The 27,010-nt window shown below is 38.5% G+C and overlaps 1 protein-coding gene across 1 annotated transcript in view; it reads left to right on the forward strand.

Moving 5' to 3' along the window:
• Nucleotides 1-27,010, forward strand: part of LOC140241280 (uncharacterized) — a 27,762-nt gene extending 752 nt beyond the window's left edge. The window contains exon 2 of the mRNA XM_072321030.1: nt 26,600-27,010. Coding sequence (XP_072177131.1) covers nt 26,600-27,010 — 411 coding nt within the window. The remainder of the gene's footprint in view (nt 1-26,599) is intronic.

Consider the following 27,010-nt stretch of genomic DNA (forward strand, 5'->3'; position numbering starts at 1 on the left):
GACCTTCCTGATTCAGGAACTATTTTTATATATTGAGATGCATTTAAAACACAGTTATCTTCCTGATTGCTTTGCGTGATTTTGATTTTGAAATATTGACAGCCCTGGGATTGTCAAGGGTGAGGGAGAAAAATCACTAATCAAGTTTCTATGGACATGATGGATATATGGTTTAAAAGGGATCCTGAAATCCAAGTGCATGTTGATTTGTGTTGATTTATGATACCCTCAACATCACTTTTGCGGTGAAACGAATATCTAGAAACATTCCATATATTGTTACGATTTTTTCTTCTATTTTTCTTCACAAAAAATCCTTCCAAACCAATCAATATTAATATTCTTGAGATGACCTCATCTGTCAATCTTTGCTAAAGTACTGAAATGTTTAACAAAAGACATTGGAAGGCACCTACCCCTTGACTCAGCATAACTTGCATGTTCCCTCTCCTTGTCTTTTGTTAGTCACATTAATATGACAGAAACATGCAAGTTATGCTGAGTCGAGAGGAAGGTGCATTCCAATGTCTTTTGTTAAACATTTCAGTACTTTAGACATGATTGGCAGATGAGATCATCTCAAGAATATTAATATTGATTGGTTTGGAAGGATTTTTTGTGGGCATTCCCAAGTAATCAGAAGAAAAATAGAAGAAAAAATCGTTACAAATTTATGAAATGTTTCTAGATATTTGTTTTACCGCAAAAGTGATGTTGAGGGTATCATAAATCAACACTAATCAACATGCATTTGGATTTCAGGGCCCCTTTAAACAACCAGCGGAAAATGGACATGGATGAAATCTTACCCCCCCCCCCCCCCCCCAAGAAAAAAAGAATAAAAAATAACTGCAGAATCAACGAAATACTTTCCACATTTTTGTCATATATACTTTGACGATGGAAATCTCTTTTTCATATCAAGTGTTCATCTTTTATCAAAATATTTTGACATTAACATTGAAAAAAAAGTATATTTTACCAACTACACAATCAGAATATGATTGATTTTGAGTCCATTATGCAAAAATTTCAATCGTTTGTCTGTTTTGTTTGTTTTTATTGTTCCATATCCCACGTTTCAACAAATAAACCATAAACGCACAAAAAAAAAATGCATGGGTGAAAATTGTCAAATACAGTATTTAAGATAATTAAAAATGTGAAATACGAGGAATCTACATAAATGATGAAAAGTGAATCGTTGATTCACTGTTCGTCATTGTTTCAAATTTTGCCTGACATTTATTATAAGACCGATTGAGGTCTACGTTTTCATTAGGAACAACGGGGCTTGATGCAACCAAGGAGGTGTCACACTCGTGTATGATATGTGATACCTTTTTGATACAGGCTACATGATTTTTCTCACGTATTGACTGAATGATACCAGTTTGAGTTACTAGGCCGACCTGGTGGGGGGGGGGGGGGGATAGAAAGGCTCTTTGCAGTTTCTGTTACACGCTTTATTTACCATTTGCAGATAAAACAAAAACCCAGCTTTAGTGACTAAAAATAGTTCTAAAATGTGAGTTAGGGTGAGAAACAACCAGTGTAAAAAAGTTAGTCTGTATAATCAATGTTAAGTATTGCTGAATTAACAAAGTGGAACAATAGTTATGATAAAATTTGTTTCTAGGCTAAACCGTCTGCAGTTATTGTTTTATGAGAAAAATAGTGACATCTCCTTATATTTCAGGCTTTATTGCAAATTTTTGTATGCATGGTAGGATGTTTTGTGATACAACTGATACACACATATGCATCAAATGTGATTTTTTTTTAAATCACTGCTCCCAAACGTAAACAGTACCGTTAATTGTATAAAATAGCATGGAACGAGCGACAACCTATCAGAATTGAATAATAGGAGTTTGAAAAATTCGTTATTATAAGTTTTGTTCAGAGCAATCAATTTATATTGCCACATCGTTTTATGTTTATAACCACGATAACATGTTATTTTATGTACATAAGATACTGCCAGTTGATCGTGTCTATGTTCGACACTATCTTAATGCTGAGACCCTTTTATTCCAGTCCAATGACACAATGAGCCTTTCAAAGGTAATCAAATTCAATATTTGTGTGATCCATGCCAGAGTGCGTTTTGTTAATTTGCCAAAGTTAAGATTGGAATGAGGTTCTAAACTCCACTGATCCGAATGACGCGTACGACAGATTTATGAATATTTTGGTACCTTTATATCACTTGCATTTCCCTTTGAGAAACCAAAGAGGAAACTACAAAACAGTTCCGCGCTCACCCTGGATAACAAAAGCTTTACTTAGATCCATAAACAGAAAAAATACTTTATTCTACAGATATAAATCACGTAATACAGCTTTGAATAAATCAAAGTACATTAAATATCGGAATACTCTTACGTCCTTGTTGCGTAAAGCAAAAAAAGATTATTTTTGTTCTTTGTTTGAACAGCACAAGTCAGATGCAAAGTCTACCTGGCATGTAATAAATAGTGTTATTCATAAACGTGTAGATAAGGGTATTATTGATAATATCCTTTGTGAAGGGAAGAATTTAACAGATGATGTGGAAATTGCGGAAGCATTTAACTCTTTTTTTGTTGATATTGGTCCGAAGCTGGCCAGCAATATTTCATCTGTACACAGACCCTTTCATTCTTACCTACTAAATTCCAATCCACAGTCTTTATTTTTTCTCCCAGTACTTGAAACAGAGGTCGTAGATATTGTCAATTCTTTTAGCCCCAAGAAGAGTACAGGTCATGATGGGATTTCTAATCACCTCATGAAATGTATTGTAAACGAAATACTATTACCATTAGTTCACATTTTGAATTTATCTTTATTAACTGGTATTGTGCCCATTAAAATGAAAATTGCTAAAGTTATTCCAATTTATAAGAAAGGCAGAGAGGATGAGTTAGGAAATTATCGACCAATATCGCTTCTGTCATCCTTTTCTAAATTACTTGAGAAGGTGATTTATAATCGTTTAATGAAATTTGTAAACGACTGTGATATTTTAGCTGATAATCAATTCGGGTTCCGGAAAAAACATGCAACTACCCATGCTATATTACTACTGGTTGAGAAAGTTGTAAGAGCTATAGACACAAAGTCGCATACAGTCGGTCTGTTTCTGGACTACTCCAAGGCCTTTGACACAATAGATCACGAAATTCTTTTGTATAAACTAAATCATTACGGTATTCGTGGAAAGGCCTTGGAGTGGTTCAGAAGTTATCTTACCGGTCGATCTCAATTTGTTTCCGTAAATAATCATGAATCTGATATAAACTCGATTTGTTGTGGTGTTCCACAGGGCTCCCTCTTAGGTCCTCTTTTATTCATTTTATACATCAATGACTTCCGGAACTCATCCTCTCTGCTGTCTTTTCTTCTGTTCGCAGATGATACAAGTCTCTTTTATTCTCACTCAGATCCTTATGTTTTGCTCGATTCTTTGAATAATGAACTTAAGTTGGTGTTTGAGTGGATTCAGGCAAATAAATTGTCACTTAATATAAATAAGACCAATTATATGGTTTTCAGTAACACAATAAAATCTCTTCCAGGTTTAGTTTTAATGAACGGTTTACAGTTAAATCAAATAGATTCAACAAAATTTTTAGGTATTTATATTGACAGTAACCTTTCATGGAAGGTACATGTTGATTATTTATGTAAATTGTTGTGCAAGAATGTTGGAATTATTCACAAACTGAAATATCTCTTCCCAAAGCCAATATTGCATTCTCTTTATACAACTTTATTATTACCTTACTTGAATTACGGAATATTAGCCTGGGGGAATTGCTCAAAGACTAAAATTGATTCGTTATATCTGGTTCAGAAAAAGGCCTTGCGGATTATAAATCGAGCACAATTTTTTGATCACACTGATGAATTGTTTGTTTCAAGTAAATTGTTAAAAATTTCTGATTTGTATTTATATTATGTTGGAATTTTCATGTATAAGTTGAATACTGGTGACCTTCCTAGTATATTTTCCTCAATGTTTGTGAAAAACAGTGATATTCATACTTACCCTACAAGACACAGTGAATCCTATCATCTTTCCCCTGTTCGTACAGTTTTAGCCCTTAAGACAATTACATCGACCGGCCCTTCTTTCTGGAATGAGTTAGCTTCGGTTCGGGTGCACTCAAGTTCTTTAAGCTCCTTTAAGAAAAATCTCAAAGCCAATTTTCTAAAATCCTATGTTTAATTATTTTGCCGTAATCACTTTAATTTTTTTTTTTTTTTGCATATACTCAAATGATGCCTCGCTCGGATGACTTCATTAGTTTGATCAACTTGCTACTTTTCTTAGCATTTATATCATAAGTTAATCATAAACATTATATACTATACCTTGTACATCCCGTAAACATTGTAATATTCTCGATATTTTGAATTTTGCATGTTACGTCACTTCTGACATTGATATACTGTACTAAAACCTATGTTATATTTTTGGAGCCCACATCCTACAAGCTTTGCTTTTTAGTGGGTTCCTCATATTACACGCCAATTATATGTCCTTATACATTTGTGCATTATTGGTTCAAACTGACCATTGTGTGTAAAACATTTCTGCTTCAAATCAAATGGAATATATAACTTGTATGAAATGTGGAATATGGAACATGAATAAAAAAAAAAAAAAAAAAAAAGTAGATAATGTACAGCGTCAACTGGGAAAAGACATGTTATCAAAGATCGTCAACTTGGCCGCATGTTTTTTTTTATTTGGCATATAAGTAAAGCTGAACGTGGAAATAATCAGCGCGTAGTACTTCTATACAGTATGCGAAATTGCATATGACAATTCATCATTGTTCTTCACTGTAATCAAATCGGCTCTTTTCAGCATAAGCGATTGGTACTATCGCCAATTATTCATTATACGTGTAGGTGATATAAAAACGACTTTCTTTCCGTTTCTCCCTAGCGCGCCATTTGTATGCATGGTGCTCGGAATGCACATTTTGAATGCTGCTCATCCATGTTATCACGTTGTGTAATGAGGGCCTGTAATAGACATCAGCCAGCTGTTATAACGTGCCCGGAATAGTTTACCCACAGTTGTAAGTGCAAACATCTGAAATGATGTTGAAAGGGCGACGCAAAATGCATGTAGCGTACAAGGCGTAACTGGTCCTGTGTGTATTCACATATGCCCGTACGAAAGAACAATGGTTTATCCACATTTTGTGTTGATGTATACATGTGGCATCGTATACTGCATCGTTGCATTGTGTTTAATGTTCATCGCCATTAACACTCTACCTCTATACGACTGACTACTCCAAGTTCGAAGAATAGTTACCCCAGGTGTCAAAAATTACGTTCACACCATAAACCCATGAAATACATCATAGTGCCTACATAAACATCGAGTACATTAGTTCGAAGAATAGTTACCCTAAGTGCCATAAAATACATTCACACCATAAACCCAAGAGATGCATCATAGTGCCTACATTAATATCTAGTAGCTTATATAAGATGCTAAGGTGACGTAAGTCGAGGAAGTATGAAAGTCGAGACAATAAATTCAAGTCCGCCTGAGAACTGCATAGTTTAATTCAAAATGCTAATTAAAAAAAAAATACGATTTTATGCATCCTTTAAAGCAAAATAATACTCTTCTTGAAAGCCATAAAGACGGACTGAGACTTGCCCGACAGTGCAACGATTCATGTATTTAATGTACACTCCAAATCATAGAACGCATTGAGTAGACCTATGTATACCCATGGGGGTAGCTTAATTCTTGCTAGGTCCTTAGAGGATGAATATCCATAAATTTGAATAGAGTAAGTCCAGTTGTGGCTGCGGTAATAATATGGCATACCTTGAGATTTGTTTAAAATAACTATCGGAGTAATATGAGAGAACTTGGGCGTCTTGAAGGAGACTACTGCGGTGATTATGAGCGTGAGCGTGAAAGCGGAATTGATGATGATTACACACAGTCGCGATTTATGGCATTTCACATTTAATGACTGCTGCGTCTTCCATTGACAATGAATCAAAATTTGCCGTCTCTTCAATATTGCTAGTAATATACAAAGTTGGCCATGAGTACATCATAACTGACATTGCCTAGAAGCATTACGAATGCCTTTTATTTCCTCGTGGAATTCTATCAATTTATCTTACCTGAGTCTCGAAACTTTGACACCGCTACTTACGAACTTGTTTATAATACAACATTAAAGGCAAGTTAAAACGGTGGTTGTTAGAGGGTTGAATATGATAAGCGATATTTGCATCATAATTGCCCCGACTTACATTGATGTGCGTGCAACACAAATCAGTTTCCATCGGGGAAATATAAGTGAGGACGCGGTTACTATGGCAACGACTATTGACACAATGCGCTTCGCTACCGCCAACACCATTACCAGAACGAAATATTCCGAAATGATAATCACTTTTACAATGCGTTGGCGGGATGGGTTTTTAGGGCTTGTGAAAATTGTCAATTGGGAATATGATAAAACACTTACCTCTTCTCCTTTTGAGTTTCTGTAATGTGCTCTATTTTTGTATGAACAAAATTGGATACTCATGCGTGTTATCACATTAACTCTTCTGCTCCATGAGGTTAGGATCATATCACTAGGCGTGTTGAAAGTGTATTGGTGGGCTGCAGGTAAAGCACTTGTATTCATGGACTGTAGCCTTATTGAGAGTGTATTCAAGAGCTGCAAGTTAACCATTATAATTCAACTTAGTTTTTTTTTTTTCATTGCTTGCAGAATGATTTTTCACCAATTTATATAGAATGTCTCTGATGCGGCAGTATTCCATGATTTCTTCAAATCCTCGAATAACAACAAGCTTGCTTGAAATGCCGAAGAACAGAGCCTCATGAGAAGATAAGACCTTTGACGATAATATAGAGCATGCAAGATTGTTGCTTGTTTTGTTTTTCTTTTTGTTTTTAAACGAGCTTGAAATCAATTGTTTATCTGTTGGATTTTTTCAAGTTCTGCTCCGAGGCAAACATGTTCAGTCTTATTTTTACATACAGTCCTGCTCTTTCTGTCAGCCTTTTTATCTTTTTTGAGCAGTGTCGGATAATTCTTTCGTATGGAGTCGGCATATCATAGTCCGTGCACTGCAAATTCTCTCTTTCATCGTAAACATATAACGGGAACGTTACTCTTCTATCCACTTCTCTCCCTCTCATACATTATACACATATTTGTGTGTGTATGTGTATCACTTTCTATTATATATTTTTATCATATTCATACTCGTGTATAAACAGATATATAGGAAATATACGTCGACCAATGCATGATGAATGAATGAATCAATCAATCATAGAAAACAGTGGTTTTTAATACATCTTGAGAATATATTATTATGTCGAATCACACATTCCGCACAAGATAAAAATTTTGAAGGAAAGAGCCGAATGATTATGGCAAACATTGCGCCACATATCCGCCGGCTATTAAAGGCATAATTTACCATTTGCAGATGAAAGCATTAGTGCTATAAAATAGTTCTAAAATGTGAGTTAGGGATAGAAACAACCACTGTCAAAATTTGAATCCGTATAATCGATGTTAAGTGTTGTTAAATACACAAAATGTGAACAATAGTTATAATAAAAAATTTTCCAGACTAAACCGTGTACAGTTATGGTTTATTGAGAAAAACCCTGATATCTCCTTATATTTTAGGTTTTATTACAAATATTTCATATGATAGGATGTTTTATGATACAACAGACCTACACATATGCATCAAATATGATATCTTGAAAATTTTTGAAATCACTGCTCCCAAAGGTAAACTGGACCTTTAATTGTGATGTGGTCAAGTGGCCTACCGGCGCAATACCTACCGGCGAAAATCAATACGTTTGTATCAAACAGACGGCCGAGAAAGATACAATATGCGTCAGTTATTACTGTCAATATCATAAGCTTTTTATAATCATTGGGGTTTTTTTTTTATTCTCGTCGTCGTTTCTGCCTCTTGCTCTTCTTGCTCCATGTCTCAACTCTCGTATTTGTCCATCTACAGTCACTCTGGTATGAAGCCTACTTGTTGTATCGCCCAAGCTACAGAGCTAAGATAATAATTGTGTTTGAACATCCTCTATAAAGGCATTCATTCATTCATTCATTCATTCATTCATTCATTCATTCATTCATTCGTTCGTTCGTTCGTTCATTCATTCATTCATTCATTCGTTCGTTCGTTCGTTCGTCCGTCCGTTCGTTCGTTCGTACGTTCGTTCGTTCGTTCGTTCGTTCGTTCGTTCGTTCGTTCGTTCGTTCGTTCTTTCGTTCGTTCATTCATTTTAATTTAATTTTCAACAAACAATACAGATGTACAAACATATATGTTAATTAAAAAAAAAACCCAATGTACATATCCTAAATATGTAAAGGTTCGTTCGTTCTTCGTTCGTTCATTCATTCATTTTAATTTAATTTTCAACAAACAATACAGATGTACAAACATATATGTTAATAAAAAACAACAATATACATATCCTAAATATATACAGGTATATTCTCTGGTCTAGTAATCTAGTACATGTATAGTAATTCTCTTGATCAAGTTGATCAAGGTGAATTTTTGTATTCTAAAACTTACGTAGAATTTTGTATTACTTTTGCATAGGCTACATGGTATGAATGTGATTTAGCAGCACAAGCATGTGACAAGTGAGAATTAAGAATAAGCATAGCCGCTTAGCTTTGTTTATATACTCATTTCATTGTGAATATGCTTTTATCGGGCGAAATTCAAATAAAGAACATTATAAAGTTAAAAAACGGTGTATGTGTGTGTGTGTGTGTATGTGCGCGCGCGCGGTGCGTATGTGTGTGTACATGCTGCGTGTGTGTGTGTGTGTGTGTGTGTGTGTGTGTGTGTGTGTGTGTGTGTGTGTGTGTGTAAAAAAAAAGTGTACTGGAAATCTGCATGCCCTCTTGAGGTCTTCAGCGAAGCGTATTAACGCGACCCGCCGCGGTGACGTGAATCGTAAATTGGTCCCCGTTGAGAACCCAGAAAGAATGAGGGGGAGAGTAAAGAAAAAATAAGTCGCCTTGTCGTATTGAGTTTCGGCAGGCCCAGCCTAGTCCTGAATGGACTCCTCCATTAAAAGTCGAACAGAGGCAGTAATGGACAATCATGCAGATTGCGCTTGCAACGGTGAAGTGGTCCGAAATCGGAGAGCGGCAGAACAATTAACCCCAGTAAAGACTCTCACTGTTCTTCGGCATATCATGTAGTCCAGCATTAATTTGCTCTCAAACGTATTGCGCTCTTAAATTTTGTACCTCTGGAGTTCTGCGAGAGGCTGGGCCTGAGATGGAAAGGTGATCACATGGTGTGTGACGTCATTTCGATCGCACAATCTCAAGAGTGACAGTAAAAAAGTTTGACAAAATAACTCTCTCCCCACCTCCCCTTTCTCTCTCTCTTATATCTATCTCTTTCTCTTCTATCTGTCTGTCTATCTATCTATCTATCTATCTATCTATCTGTCTATCTATCGATCTATCTGTCTATCTATCTATAATATCTATCTATCTATCTATCTATCTATCTATCTATCGATCTATCTGTCTATCTATCTATCTATCTGTCTATCTATCTATCTATCTATCTATCTGTCTATCTCTTTCTCTTTCATTATGGGCTAGGCTGCTAAAGGTTGGTGGGGACGACATCTAGATTGCGTAGTGCAAGCGTGTCATAACTCGGCATTAGAGTAATCCAGAATGATAAATTATTATTTTTGTTTGTTCGTTGTTCGCGTGCATGTTTGTTTGTTTGTTTTGTTTTTACTACTTACCTCCCCCTGTTTGTGACCTTTCTAGCATTGCCGAAGATACTTAGTATTAAATTTCGTTTGAATATGAATCATGAGCAACGGTATATCAATACAAAAGTTGAACATCAGCCGCTAAAACGTACAGTGCTAATGCATGCAAAAATGTGCGATATATGAGTACAATTTTGAAATGATACTGTTGTCAGTTACATCTGAAATTAGCAGTATCAAGATTTTAGCTTGATTTGGAGCCTATCACTTTTCTTTAATCAAAGATGTGACAATAATGTTGTGCTCCTAAATAGAGCAAACGTCTCTTTATTGCGAACGAGTAAAATACGTATAGCAGCTATAAGCTTAATTTGTCGAACCTCGAACCACCACAAACATCGGATGTTTTTAGAAGCGACATCGATGAATGCACTATTTTCATTTCCTTGACAATTGTGAAAGAGAGATATCAATATTAATTTGTGTACCCTGCTAATTCATTTTGTGCAAGTCCCGCCTCCCATACATTTTTTTTTTTCAAAACAAAGTTGTCTATTTAACTCGCAGATTTGAAAGGATGACGGCCTTTCGTAGGTTCATAGGAGGTTGGTCCCACCTTTCTTGGTTGATAAGGGTAACTTTTTAATTATCTCTTAGTCTTTATCACGTTCAAACACACACACACACACACACACACACACACACACACTCACACACACATGTCTGTGTACACACAACCATGAACTTATCACTTCGTCCAGGGAGGTGGGTGCTTCCCACCTCCCTGCTTCGTCGATCTATAGCTTTCAAGTGGCACTCTGTAGCTTTTTAAACTATGGATTATTTCATAGGCACGATCTTCATGACTCCATGAGGAATAGCAAACAGCAATAAAGCTGAGAAGGGTGAGGGGACTTGGTTGTGGGTCTATGGAAGGAACGGATAGTCGCGATATTGTAGCTTCTTATTGTTTTATCAGACAAGATAGGAACTTGGAATGTCTGACGTGTCTACCTTGATAAAGATAAAGGATGTGTTTTTTGGTCTTATTTCGGTTCCAAGCAGCAGTGATATATATCATGTGTGATACCGAGTTTTATTTGCGTTGAGAGCTCAAAATGATTGACGCTTTGAGATGTCTGAGTGCTTATGAAAATATATCCATCATGTTTACAGTACACACACGCTTATCCCAGTACGTCATAAATCAACAAGACGCGGTGGCGTATGAATGTTGCGTGCATGGGATGTGTGTGTGTGTGTGTGTGTGTGTGTGTGTGTGTCCGTGTGTATGTGTGCATTTTGTATGCATATTACACTGCTATAAACAAGAGCTACACGGCTGCCCATACAGAGATATGAACTTCCGATTTACACGCAATGTGTCCCCTCCTCCGTTTCCTTTTTCTAAACGTAGTTGTTATGGCAACGGCTTCAACCGAACTCCGGTGTTCTCCACCCCCACCCCCCCCCCCCCGTCTTATAATGGAAACGACGTCGAATCAACTCTTAATGTTGTCATGTTTGTGATAATGTAGTTATTGTTGCAGGGTGAGGCACTGCTATATCCCTAACAGTGCATTCCTCTCTCTTTTATCTAGCCGTGTTTACATTTGTCTTGGGATTGTTCCAGTTCTTAAAGCGTTAGCCGCTTAGCTTGTTAGCTCGTTCACCTCCTAATTTTCTCTTTATTACGTTTGTCAATCCATGTCCTGTGTGTGCGTATAGAGTTTGTGACTGCGGTAGAATATAGGTTTTCCCGGTCAATTTCATATTATTGTCATTCAAGTTCCTATTCCGAGTATCAATTTCACGCATTCCACGCTTGCAGCACTGAATCAGCAATCAAATTTAAAATCCGGTCATTCGAATTCACTATCGGAGCATTCAAAGCACACATTTCAGCAATGAGCATTCAAATTCATCTCAAGCTGGCGACGAAATTCAAATTCGTGAATAGGCAACCAAGTTCCAAATAACTGCGTTCAATTTAAAAGAAGTCCTGAATTTAGTTAGTTTGGGGCCGTGTATTTGTGTCTTTTCCATTAAGCTTTGAATATATTGGGAGTTATGATGAAGATTATTTATTTTGCAGTATAGGTCCAACTGTTCTTTGTAAAACTTGAACTCGGGCTTCACGAGAAGGAATATACAGGCACATTAGACACTCTTTAGGCCTACAGACGAGCATAATAGGGAAGGTTGATTGACACCTTCGGAAACATGAAATCAAACAATTTCGACTACATTGAAACTGATAACATGAACATTGTATACATCTTGTTTGTTGTTTATTACTATCTTATCGGATTACTTTTGTGGGACTAGGTGAGATCATTGCCTGTCAGTTTGTCTTCTCGATGCATTGTCACTGTGATGTTTGAATGCAGCGCTGATTGGACCTTACAATTTAAAATTCATTGAGATGAAAAAGAAAGAATACATGAACACATATCAATGGAACCTTTAAGCAGTCATAATTACACTATATGCAAGCCTTCATGAGTTGTGTATGCCCTTTCTTCTTTCTTCAAAAAAAGTCTCCTCCATTTTCCTCGTTAAATTGATTGCACAAAATTGCACAATAAGATAGCAATAAGCAACAGGCAAGACGTATACCATGTTCATGTTATCAGTTTCAACGTAGTCAATCAACCTTCCCTATCATGCTCGCCTGTAGGCCTATACAGTGTCTGATGTGCCTGTATATTCCTTCTCGTGAAGCCCGAGTTCAAGTTTTACAATGAACAGGTGGACCTATACTGCAAAATAAATAATCTTCATCATAAATCCCAGTATATTCAAAGCTTAATGAAAACGACACACATATACGGCCCCAAACTAACTAAATTCATGACTTCTTTTAAATTGAATGCAGTTAGTTGGAACTTGGTTGCCTATTCACGAATTTGAATGACCGACGAGATTTGTGAAATTGAATGCTCGGAATAGGAACTTGAATGACAAAAGTATGAAACTGACCGGGGAAACCTCTTCCCTTTGCTTGAATGACCGATCTAAATTTTACTTTCTGTTCAGAAGCACAAGCTAGAGTTTGTGGGTTAATTCAAACCACACCATCATTTCTTGCCCTACATACAAGGTAATTCCCCTTCACAAAATATCATAATCATTTTTTTTTTCTTACCCAGAACAGTCCTTTCAAACGCTGCACTCGTGCGTGGCAAGTCCAAGATATGATTTATATGGGTGTGTCAAAAACAACCGTTTTGGAGCAGTAACCAAATAGCGGGTATTGACTCTTAGATCGCAGGAAATCCATGCATTATCTAGTACCTAATTCATTACCTCCTAGCTCTCACCCACTCCCGACAGACAAGCTATTAAAAAAACATAGTGAGCAAACATGGTTACCCCGCCTAAAAAGTGCACAGCTATGGTACAATTTGTTTTCCTCCGGTGCTCGATCCCCATTTCCGCTGAATACAAACTCACCATTAAAAAAAAAAAAAAAAAAAAAAACAGCAGCAACAACAACAATTATTGAGTCAGTTGTACGGACATGAATTTGATAATATACATTATATCGGTATGTGGGCGGGGAATTTCTAATGAGGCACATCTAATTAAAAACACGCCGTGGCATTCAAATGGACTGGGCCTTGATATAAACGCGAGTTGCCACGTTGGCTTGTGTTGTATACATGTACCGTGTAATGAGATAGAATGCAAGAACGTACCAACGTACACCGAAGGAGAGGTATAGCCAACCAGTGTTGAAGTTCACTCACATGTACCTGTTTTCTATGTGGATGCCATTTTTAGTTTTTATTCCTTATTTGTTGGGAGTAGAAACATTTTCAGTCACATTTTTTCCACATTTCTTCTAAAAAAAGAAAAAAAAGATGATAATACTTCTATAAGGATTTTTGTTTTTAATTCGTCCAGAAAATGCTACATAGATGCTAAAAACACGACCCCCTGTTGTTCGCATCTTGTCACCGTCGACTATGTGGTAAATGTTAGCGTCAAAATACATAAGCATCTTATAATGTCACCCCAGGGCCGGGTGATGTTGCAATACGTGCTGTGTAAGATCATTACCCCACATCAGTACAACATACTGAAGAACATGCGATGTGGAAAATAAATGAAACGGATGAACCAAGTTGAAAATCTCGGATTGCACTTGCCCGTGGTTGTGGTAGTAAGGTATATCTTTTGCTGGGAATATACTCAACTGCAGTTGAGTTCAAATGAAAAGCAGAGGGGGTGGGAAAGAATCATATTGAATGTGCAGAGGGATTTTTCTGATAATTGTGTTGAAACAAGCAGCCGCCTTGTGAACTCGGCACACATTCACCAGTATTTGGTAACATTTCAATTAAAATTCATGTATAAGGTACAATAAAAATATATATGCATTCAAGTTAAAAAGTTTGAACGATACTTGCCCGACATACCAACATCTCTTGCATTCAAACTGGATTCTAGGTATTGAAATGTATTTTGGCAATTAGGATCAGGGGAACTGAATGGTTCGTCACTTGGTCCAAAGACATTAGTTTCCATTAACTTAAAGCCATTGATAATCTGGCATATTGCCCATTGGGTAGTCAGCTAATATATTCTATATAATGGATTTTTTTTTTCAATCGGATTAATTTCTAATGTATTTATCTGGACTAGTGTGGGGGCGCTGTGGCATAGTGGATAAGACTCCTGATTTCCAATCGGAGAACCCGAATTCGAATCCAGTCATAATGTTATGCTATACGGTCCTTGGACAATTATGTTTTACCCACCATGACCCTCTCGACCCAGGTTTATAAATGCTTGGGCGCCTGGCAATATTAAGGTAATAATAATGCCCATCTAAAACAGCGTCAACACTGAAGAGGCTATCCTGGATGAAGAAGACCATACATAATATATTGGTGTACTATGGCCCGTTTCATCTTTAGGACGTAGGCCTATAGTAACGGGATATCCCACCCATCTTTTTCCATGAAATTCATTTCAATAATTGGAATCCACTTTTTTGTTCATTAGTTGCTGTTGCTTTTGTCGGGTAAATTTACTGGCTATATTCAAAACAACATTTGGCTATGAATTTTTGCCACGATTTTTTTTTCATTAAAGTTTATTCACCTTTTCTTGCAAGGAATAGTTAAAATACCTGGAACCAAATTTACACGTATCAGTTATTTCTACGTGTCGGGCAAGCCTTTGGCGAACTTTCTGCATGTCAGGCTCAACCTTCGTCATATAAAGCTATAATGCACACAAAACTTGGCTTTGTCAATATACCCGGTTCTTGCCTGAAAGTCCGTTAGAAGCGTATTTGTGCTCGTATGCGCTTTGGATAAAAGCACAGGAAAAACAAAAAACGAAAACAGCACGCTTCGAGATTCCTGTGGCGTAATATTGCCACAGGAGCGCGAAAATCAAGCAATTTCAGAGTCGACTTTTTTCCCCCCTCTGGCAACATGTCGGAAACGGTTTGCCGTGCTCGCTTTTCAATACCAAGTGCAGTGGAAGTCCATCGCTGGATGGCGTTTTTATTGAAAAGTCTGCGGAAGTTCAAAGTCACGGCAACAGCCCACGACAAACGTGTTGACCAATACAATGTGTCAGTCTCGTAATTCATTTGAAACTTTCGCACGGCAACGAGCGGCCAGCTCAAAATGAAGAAGACGGTAAGGGGATACGCCTCCCTACCCCACCGCAACTCCCCTTCCCCCCCCCCCCAAAAAAAAAGCAGAAAATGCAATAATATGGACGCTGAATGGGGAAAAAACTGAAGCAGATTAAAGGGGAGAGTCTGGCTTAGACTGCAAAGCTCAGGACTCCTCGTTGTTTGAATCTATACGTGGTTGCGATTCTCTTCGGGTCATATCAAGTTTATTCTATTGTGATGTATGGCGTGTTTTCTCCCTTTACGACGATCGACATGAGTTGGTGTACTTTGAAGCTAGTAACCTTAAAAAAGAAACATCATATTGCTGTGAAATCGATTTTATTTGTATCGTTCACTTAGTCTGGTAGATTTTCGATGAAAACGAATATTTGCTTAATTCATTTCTAATGGCAACTCTGCTGAACATAGGTCTTGCAAGTGCTTAGATCGATGTTTATGCCCAATCTCTGGTGAACATAATGACCCTATATCATTGTGCTGTGCTATACCATGCTCTATTGGTTATCAGTACCTATATAAAGTATGCCTTGTCATTTCATACATTGGTTGTAATTGTTGTTTAGACTATGATCTTATCACCTTACGCAAGACTCGACACTAATTGTCTGGTGCCCCGTCAATTAAATTTGGTGGCCCTGAAAAAAAAAGAAAAAGAATTCAAAAATGATTAACACAACATCAAAACAATACAATAAACCATTATAGTTATGAGAATAGTGACAGGTATGGCAAAGTGGGTCTTAATATACCACGTAGGCTCTGTAGAACTGTGACTATGAATTATCGAAAAGAGAGAAGAACATTTCAAAATGAAATCACTTAATAAAACATGAAAATGATTATAAGCCTTGGTAATTATGTGAAATTGACAGGTATGATGAAGGAGTTCAGATGTCATTTGCTATAACTAAGTACACTAAATATCTTATGTTTAATTGAGCCTTAAACATAAACACCACATATCCATGAAATTATCATATCTTACATTTAGTAATATATACCTACAGTGTATATGATTTGAAACAAAAAAGGTTATAGATGAGAAATAGAAAAAATAGTTTGGCCGAATTTGGCCCTGAAATAGACTGGTCGCGGTGTATTCTGCTTAAATGGATGCAGATATGATGCACTGAGTCACAATTCATTTTCCCCCTTTTCTGTGTAAGAAATCATAAAATCAATATCAAAATCAAAATCATAAAAAACAATATACACACTCATTTTTGTTGGCCCGATCTATCGGGCCACTATAACATTTGTTTTTCCTACAAAGTGGTGGACCGACATCAATTTCTGGTGGTCCTGGGCCACTGCTAATGCCTAGCTCTTTGTTATGAATTCATGGTATCATCATTATCGTTATCATTGATGTTGCTCTGTCATATTTCTCGTTAATTCTGTATCCTCTCTCTCTGCGCTATGAAAGGTACAAAATGATGTGCTGTGGGAACCACAGTATCATCTCAGCAATGTCCACTATACAAATTATGATGCAGGTGGGACTATGTTTGTTGTTGTTGTTTTTTTAACGGGGGGGGGGGAGATGAGATCGTACAGTCAACTAATGTCTATTCAAGATCAGTGGTAATTTTCCTATTTAATGTTATATTCTGTGGAAAAAAAAGAAACATGAAATAAAATGAAATAGAAATAGAAATAAAGATAGGGGCAGTTAACGTTTAGATTCCACTTTGAATCACTGAGTGAATTCGCTGAAGGCCAACCAAACAGATCCACACCAACAGACAGACGAACATAACGTACGATAACCCATTTTCTAAAAATGTGCACGTGTCTCGAATTCATTTTTCACATGATATATTGCTTTAACAGGATATCGCATGTGCACAAAACATCAAGGAAAATGAAAGAGTATGGTTCAAGCCTGCAGGTTTTTTGCATCCGATTCTAAAACTTGGATGAATTCGATCTTTAATTTGACTCATGCTTTTCTGATTGCAGCTGTCATCCACAGATAGAATTTTATGAAATTGGCAAGGTTTGAGAGAGAAAAAAGGGGCGCATGTTACCTTTAAGACAATACTCCCGGATGCCGGGGAGATTTTTTCATCTCTGGCTTGTTAGCGGGTACAGTGCAGCCACCTCAATATTGGGGGCCGTCACCACAACGTTGTATCAACGCGAACGTTCGCTCCGGTTTCGAAATATGCGCGAGCACACCCTTGGCGAACGGGCGCACATAATGGCCGCATCCCACTGGAGTTAGAAACACGTTGGTGTGATTAACGGCGCGTACACACCCAGGGCTACGTGGGCAAACATATTTGAATGTGGTGACCAATTGCCCCTCTTGGTCCATTAATATCCACATGGATTGATTGATGTGGTTGAAGACGATCAGATCTATCAATGACGATGTACATTGTGTTCTCAGATTTACCCCTTTTTATCCACATCAAGCCAAGAAAAAGAAGAAGAAGAAGAAGAAGAAAGAAAATAGCAAAAACTGCTCCTTCAGACTTAGTTATGACAACATCAATATCATCAACATTTCTGTGCCTTACCATTACCCAAAAAATCGAACTGTTTTCGAGAAGTTGTTCCACAGATCCACAGATTTGTTTTTATTGCTTGTAGTACACAGCCTCGGAAAACGTAGTGAAGAGGTGGACAGCATTCAGTAATATTAGTTTCTGCTCATTAGACATCACTGATTTACTTAGTTTTTACATTTGTCTTTACAAGCGCGCGTAAATAATCAGACATGAAAACAATTTAGTATTGCATTAGACGGAGCTCTCACCGCTCCAAAAGCAGATCGCATGTTCAAGCCTTGGCCGATGGGTGTTTCATCCTTAGACAAGATGTTTATCCATGAATCCCCTTCTAAACGCAGGTGTCCTGTTTGTTTGTTCATTTTCCATCTGAGAAGATGGCTGGATAGCCCATATTCAGCTACACTAAGCTGGTCTTTCATGGGGTCCAGTTGTATGTTAGGCGGGACCACTTCACCGGGTTAAACACTCTGCTCTTTGCTATGAATAAATGAAGCGGGATCTTTTACGTGCAAGAGTTGCGGACTCTATCACAAACGGAACCTCCATCTTATGTCCCATCCGAGGGACAGAGTGTTTTGCCTCTTGATAGAGGGGACGGTATGATTACACACAACATTGCTCAGTCCAGACTAGGGTATCGAACCCGGGTCACTTGGGTCTGAGGCAGATGCGCAACCGACTGAGCCAACTCACCGCCCTGTCGTGAACGAGTACACCTGGTGATGCTAGGGTAATCTTAATGGCACAACCCTCCGGAAAAGCAGTGCAACTTTGAAGCGAGCGCCCAGGGTAGCTAAGACCGTATTATCACTATACCATTTTTTCCCCAAGGGGGAGGGGGGGGGGTGGAAGGGGGAGGAGGAGGGGCATGTTCCCTGCTGTTCTCTTTGGTGACAGGTGTCTGCGGTGCTGTTATGTAGCCTTTAACCAGCAAAGCATTTCTTGCAAGGCAAACTAAAGTTGTAATTCTTAGGGCAGCTTCATATTCCCATTTCCTGTAGAAGCAAATTATTCTTCCAGTATATATACAAACAGCTGCCTCGCACCAGTTTCAACAAAAGCAACAAATTATTCATCGCTATGATGATTATAAAGTAGGGGCGAATCCAGGAATTCCGTAAAGGGGAGGCGCTTTTAGAAAATTAAAGGGGGGCACGTGCTACCCCACCCACTTTGTTCTTTTTATTTCTTTTATGTTAACAAAAAATAAAGAGGGGCGCCCCCCCCCCCGGATCCGCCGCTGTACAGTAAAGTCGTTTCATTCAGGTACCACATGATCAGATGACATGTTAGCACCATCTATCAATCAGGGCATGACACATCTGGTCTTTAACCCGTTATATTACTCGTTGTTATAGTGACCCACTTCTCAGCACCACCACCGGCTTTATCACTTTCGGTTCAGTGAACTTTTTGGACTTTAATACCTCATATCACAGATAAGCGGTTCACAGATTATTTATGCTCAAGATGTGTATTTCTGGGAAAGAATATGATATTTCCTTCTATCTTTTTTTATCTTTATTAAATGTCATTCTTTACAATGGTTGACACTGAGATTTAGCTGAGTTCTACTGAAGCTTATAATGATATTACTATCACGTTTTGAACTGAACAGATTTTGTTGGAAAGATACAAACGAAATCCAGGTATGTACTCCATACTACAGAGCTTACTGGGGTTTCTTTTCAACGTTCCGTTGGTTCAACTGAACAAACTTAGGCATTAGAATGACATTCGAATGTACCCTGATAAGTCACACGAACTCCCCGTTTCCTCAATCGATCACTCGGTGTGGCAGCAAATTGGGACTGACAATTCGACGTTATTCCGGCTCATAAAATCGAAATAACTGTTTTACATTTTGCTTGCGAACGAAAGGAGTGTAGTGTTTACCTCGGAGAGATATTGTGCATTTTTTTTTTATACAGGCGTGAAATAGAGCATCGAAAATTTGAATACTACAACCATGATTACACGTTAAAAAGAAGGTATTAGTTTGCAAATTTGTGGAAATAATGAGAAAATTGCTGCCGTGGAGCACAATCTATTCATTCTTCTCCCATTGTCCTTGGTCCAACTGCTGCAGATTTGTATTGCACAACATTATATCAACGAAAGTTTGTCTTCCGAAGATATGTATTTGAGAAGGGAGCGCTTTATATACTCTGGCCTCGAAAGAAGTTAGCAGCTAATTGCATCATTGTATTACATATTTTGTCTATCGATATCATAGCTGATATAAAATGAGGATATGGGAATACTCATTCGCCGGATTCGTTACATTATTACTAACTCCAGAAGAATATATGTGTCATATACACTATAAAAATTGAGGTAGATAGATAGTTTTATAGAATATAGATGTGTATACCTATCTAACACAACAATTACATGTTTAAGTATATGCTATGCATTATAGTTGACTTAACAATAATTATTTTGTTAATTTATTTCGTTAAGTTGTTGATATTCGCATTTGTACAGAATTTGACAAATGATACAACGGAGTAAGAAAACTGTAGGCATGGCATGACAAATATACAAATTTCGCACTACTTTTGCAGTCATTATTTTACAACCAATAAAAACCTCATGAATTGAACGGTCTTTTTCATCAAAAATGTTCAGAAATATTGCAGAGGTCTAGAACTACCTAAGCACAAGCTGTGGCAATGAATGATTCATGCATTTATATGCAAGTATGAAAACAAATATTATGATTGGTTGTCTTTTGTCTTTTCGGTATAATTTTCAATCTATCTTTAAACTCTCCTATCGCTTCCTATCTATTACGTGGATTTGGGTTGCGTATTTCCTTGTAACAACGCATGCAGTTATATGGACAGATGACTCAGTTCCTATTACGATTGGTCTCTTTAAAGCTGCCTTCCAGTATGTTGTATTAGCCATACAGCACTGTATTATATTTCGTCAGCATCCTCCTCCCCCACTCGGTTTGGGGTGCACCCAATAGATCCTGCGTGGCTGAAGTTAGCAACTCTTGTATGATTAAGGGAAAGCATCGTCTATGTAATTACGTATTGAGGTATGCGTGAGGTTGACGTTTTCCAATTACATCGTTACAATGCGTGGGTGGACTCTTAAAACGTTGTATATGCATTTTAACCGGAGGACCCTTTAAAAGTAAAAGAAAACAGTCGCTCACGCGAAAATGACGCTAGTGATGTGTCATTGATCGCAAGCATTTTTCTCTTAATTCTTTACCCAGGGTATGAGTAATATTGTAAACAGTGCAAAATCAATATGCCCTTCGAACCTAATCGATGATTTGCTGATGACGCTGGCACACAATGTGCATACCTACACATACACACACCGACAGACAGACACACGCACATACACACACACAAATCAGTATCTGCTAAAACAGCCATTGCGGTAGCTAAACATGAACACTCAAACTGCGCCCTATTCGGGTTAGCGTTTTCATGTCTGTAATTAAATTTCGTTCGCAACTCAGCGGGGGGGGGGGAATAAAACATAACAAAACAACAAGAGAAAGAGGAGAGCTCTATGAAATGTGGTATGATGGTGGAAAGGGTTTTCACAGCGGCCCAACTCCATCAAAACAAAACTCTGGCGTTCACCGAGTGAGCGCCGTAATGAAATATACACAGACCGTCTGCCCACGCTGGGGCATTTCCCGCGCAATAAGTCAATTCATTGAATTATCCGCTGCGGAGTGGTGGCTGAGGCAGACAGTCGTATGGTTGCCTGGGTATCACTGGAGTATACAATTAAAGAACGAGAATGGAAAGGATGCGATGCCCAGTTCCCATTAGTAGAATGAATCCGACTCCACGATTGGATCCCGTAAAGCGTCATTTCTATAAACGAGAAATTGATATAACTTGCATGCATTCCCCTCCGCCCACCCCAACTTTGTCATTTTGCCATTGATCAAATCTATACAATTGATGTATCTTAAAAGTTATGGTCATGCTACGTTTATATCTACGTTAGATATTAGTCGAGATGAACATAGCCTCTCGCTGTGCTGCCAGAGCGTCGCTATATCGACAATGTCTTTACATTACTAGAAGATGTTTACATGAAAAAGTTGAGTCCCATAAAGAAGACCATCGTAGGAACTGCTTTGTATGTATTCGGAAAACAATTTGGAGTGGTACAAATGAACATTTTGAAACATTTTTGATGACGTTTCGACTCTGTGAAATATTTTTATTCAACTGCTTTGCAAATGTTGACATCAGGGAATATAGAACAGGCAAAGTTTAATCATTCCTCTTCCAAAAAACGAGCTTCGAGTTCGATTTCAGTTCCTTATGCATAATGTTATTCAATACTCATATTTGTGATGTTTCACCATCATGAGCCATTACTGACAGAGGAGATCCTTTTCAGAACAAAATCTGTTAAAAACACGATATAATATTGATTGTGCAACCAATCACAAAGCTACCGCACCCTGCGGATTTGAATATCTTTGGCATGGAAACTATTTAAGCCTATAGCGTTTTGAATGAGCTCAAACCAAGTCAGTCTGACTCGCGAGATATTTCGCGCGCTGAATTCTCCATGTGAACGGGTAGGTCAGGACCGCCTGTGTCCTAACGTCATTTCCCGCCTGTGTTTTGATTTGGAGAGAGAACGAGACTTGAAAGAGAGAGAGAGGGAGTAACGGAGGGAGAGAGAGTAAGAATCGTAGGGATGTTTTACTCATGGTAGAGCCTTTGAATCCTGGCGTATGCAGTGTTCACCTTGACCCTCAAATAAATTCGCCGCGCCTCACGTTTAGTCGAGCGTAAGTCGGTGGATCCAAAGGAAAGATCAAGAGTGAGTTATCTTCAAATCGTCGGTACCCGGCTACGATGTAATCTTCACGCGTGCTATACGGGAGGTGCAGAATAAATAAACAAATCGACTTGTGAAGGCGTGCGGCATTTCAACAGTATCAAAACGCATGGAAGAAAACGTCTGCAAGAGACAAACATTCCACGACAAGTATCTCTGGCGATGTAATGAATGTTTCTCTAATCATTTATTACACTGAACCAATGAAATGGAAAATATGTATGGAATTAGGCATGACACATTGTGGACTCAGAACCTAGCAATACTGATTATGATACATGTACAATACGTATGCATGAATGTGTATGTATATATGTATGTATGTATGTATGTATGTAAGTATGTATGTATATGTACATGTATATACGTGTATAGTTTTGTGTGTGGATGCTGACTGAAATGTTGGCTACATGAGACGAATGGTAACGTGAAATGTCCACCTGTATTGAGATCGGTGGAGAAAACGAAGTGATCCACACAGCACTAACAAGATGAGCAATGTCTTCAAAGGACTGCCGATGGCTGCCGAAAAGAGCCCATCGCCGCCTTGCAAACGAAAGAAAATATCGAATTATCAAGTCCAAACATACCACGTCCGTTTGTATAGTAAAATCTGAGAAGGCTTGCAGTGTTGCGGAGATCAGATATCATTAGGGATGATTAGACCACCAGGTAAAGGGGGACATGCTCTACCAGGTCTGGCGAACAGGTGGACGAAGTGAGACAAACTCTTAGGGTTGCAGCATCATGAAAGACTAGCGTATAATAGGCGGAAGAAGTGGGTAGGTATTAGGTGCAACCAATTCGTTGATCTCTCCAGGTAGACCATGGTCAAAATTTATGGTACAAAATGTCATGTCGGACACACGAATATGAAAATTATGAACTTATATACAAAGTATATCCATGAACAAATATCTTGAAATCACATGTCGGTTATAATCATACCATCGGTGGGGCGAATGCTCTTGGGTACAGGGCAGAAACACAAGAAACTGGACCACTCTGAGAACAGACATCTAACTATAGGCGTGTACGCACTGCCTTGGTACTTTCACATCTACGTGAGATTACCTTAGACACTGCATGATAGGTAATATTATACAATTGTACAAGCTTGTACATGTATTATCATACGCGTTAATTTCCTTTGCATTCTTTTGTATGCCTCCTTTCGTCGAAAGCGTTTAATGTTCGTCAATACCGTAAACCTATGAACCAAAACTATTTTTATTGCTAAAAAAAACAAAAAAACTATTTACTTTCTACTTTGTGCTGTATGATTTTCCTATAGTTAAGTAGGACGGGAATCCACATTTGCATTGCTCATGAAAGTGTTTGGCCATGTCCCTACATTATAATTTTTGCCCTTTGAATCAATTTACTTGAGAAGATATCACTGCTGCCCTTGCGTGGAGAGTACTAGTAGTTCGTATACTCATGAATTTCATAAAACTCACTATGTGTATGGAATTTGACAATGCATTACAATTACACATCAAGCAGAACGAGAAATGGGTTGATGTTCCAGAGGATCTGAAATTTCCATTTTGGGTCAACTCAGCTGATTTTTGGTTGTGCGCATTTTCTGACAGTGTCACATTGTTTCTATTCTAACATAATATATAACTTTGTAAGCATACCGTTAATTACAACAAGTATTCTGAAAGGTCTGATGTTGGTGGTTTTTTTTTTTCATTTTTCACTTCTGGAAGTTTTGACAAAAGATTCAAATGCAGTCTTCTGTAGGTGATATACTTAAAAAATTAATTAGAATGCTGTGTAAGAGCGTATTATTGTGGGATAATCAAATTAACAATCCATTCACAGTATTGAATTGTCACGGAGTTTCAACTCTTTGAAGCGTGACACAGCAGTGCATCTGTATAAACCCTCTATTTCGCACCCGTTTTCTCAACGGTAATAGCACCTGTATCAACTTGATATTTCTTCGATCTTTCGAATGTGTGAGAAATGCTCACTTGTGATGATTATCATGCCAAATTCTAGAGCTAAAATGTTACCCGAGCCAAAAAGATCTTACATGGTGACGTTTTTGCTGGTTCTGTGATGGTTCCATAGGTGGTTTTGTACAACATACTCCATGCATTTGAGATCAGTTGTACAGCAGTTATCTCATACGAACTGGTAAGCAATCAATCGTGGATTCAAATCTTGTAAGACGCCATTACATCCGTGCCCAAGATGGGAGATGTAAAACTAGACTCCCTGGCACTCCTAGAATGAGGATTACAGCGGGGGCACTCTTTACAGTGTTAAAACTTAGGACACTGTAGGAGGTTGTTATGGGAAACGAAGGCAATAGCGCTATCAATGTTACTATTATTGATGTACTTAATCAATAAAGTCTCATGCACAAAAAGACCGCTCTAATTCTCATTACGCTAAATGCTTCTTGTGTGCGCATGACCTAGCTTATCATTTTATCGTACTTCATACATAAGTCAGCGAGAGAGCCAAGAGAGCCAATTGTTGGACTGTAGAAAGAGTCTAAACATCAGACGATAATGCTTTAATAAAAGATGAAATTCAGTTGTCGGATTGCATCCAGGTCAGGCTTTTGTGTTGCCATGGCTACAGAGTTGTAATACCGGAATTCATTTCAAAATCTTTATGGGTGTTTTGTTCTTCCATTTTATAACGAGCCCATTATGGTGATTGGTAGGCCCATGGGGGGGGGGGGGGAGACAAAGTTGGTACGTGCGATCAAGCGAACTGGTATACAGACCTTACAGTGTGAGCGGGGAGCGAGCGGGGAGGGGGGGGGGCAGGGAGAGGGGCACGGGGGTATCAGGGGGGAAAGTGGATTTGGAAGTTTGGAAGAGGGAGATATCGCCCCACCCCCGTCTCCCCCGGGCCAGAGCTTGCCGTGTGATATTCAACTCCGCGATCTATAGGCGGTAATGCTGTGTGTATCTTCTGATGGGTTTAGCACGTGCTTGACATGAATACAATATGTATCCCGGTGTACGCGTATGACTTCATAACAAGGATGGACTTTAGGCGCGAGGCCGCTGTGGCTCAGATTTAATATGGAAAACCATTATGCCAACCCCCTCGGGTGTACAAACGCTAACGGGAAATGATGTATTGCGACTGACATTTTGGCGGGAAAATGGCGACGAGTTCATTTGGGATCAGTTATACTGCTATTAATCTGCTTAATGTTAGGCAGTGTCTGCCCGAATTCTACTCCAAAGCTGTTTAACAATGAATGCGCTCTGAGCGACAGTCTGTCGTCTCGATGTAGCAGCCATATCCGCTCCTCATGTTGCTGTTGTTGTTTTCCGCTCACAAAGGAGAACTTTCGGAAGTCTGGAACTCACTTTCAGACGTTGCCGTTTCTCAATGTAGTCAAATTGAAAATGGCAAATCTGCAAGGAGTACAGGCTCATCAAATCTCACTTTTTTTCTTGTTATATCAACCAAGTCACTTTTGGAATATAACAAATTACTTTTTCGAGATAATCCGTCTGTTAATTGAGTTACCAATTAGCTTTTGTCTGAATGAAGTCATGGACTATTAGTAAGTACCTTGCGTATGATCGTTATCCACCCCTCATGCACTTTAGCCAGAGCAAACGTTAATGAATCAAGGAAACATTGCTATTGTCACCTTGCTAAGCAGATATCTATATTTTTTTTTCTCCTTCATCTATCCATAAGAAATCAATTTCATATGTTTTCTACTTTACTTGAGTTAAAGCTTTTCTCACTGATTGTTATTTTTTTGTGTATTTGTTTATTCTACACCCTTCACAGAGTATCATGCAAAAAGTCGTCGGGCGCCAAAATAGCACTCTGGGGGGAGGAGGAGGAGGACGTGCCACGTCACCAGAGCGCCGCCAACGACAGCGCCAGATGCTCCAGGAGATCCGGCAGAACATTTCCGAGGCGCGTTTCGAGACGAACGAGGCCATCGAGCAGATGAGCTCGGAGATGCGACGAATGAACCATCGGCTTAGCCGATCAAGTACGACGGATGCCGAAGACGAAAGCGTGCCCCTGCCGCCTCTCGACTACGGTACCACGGACACGCTGCGCGCCATGAAGCAGCTGATCCTTACTCAGAAGCAGCCGGACAAGGACAAGGTTACGACGAAAGCCGAGTGCTCCAGCCGGCCGCCCGAAGACGAAATTACCCCCTGCGATGATGTCGACGAAGAGAGGTAA

Source organism: Diadema setosum, chromosome 17 (genome assembly GCF_964275005.1).
Source record: "Diadema setosum chromosome 17, eeDiaSeto1, whole genome shotgun sequence".
Classification (NCBI taxonomy): domain Eukaryota; kingdom Metazoa; phylum Echinodermata; class Echinoidea; order Diadematoida; family Diadematidae; genus Diadema; species Diadema setosum.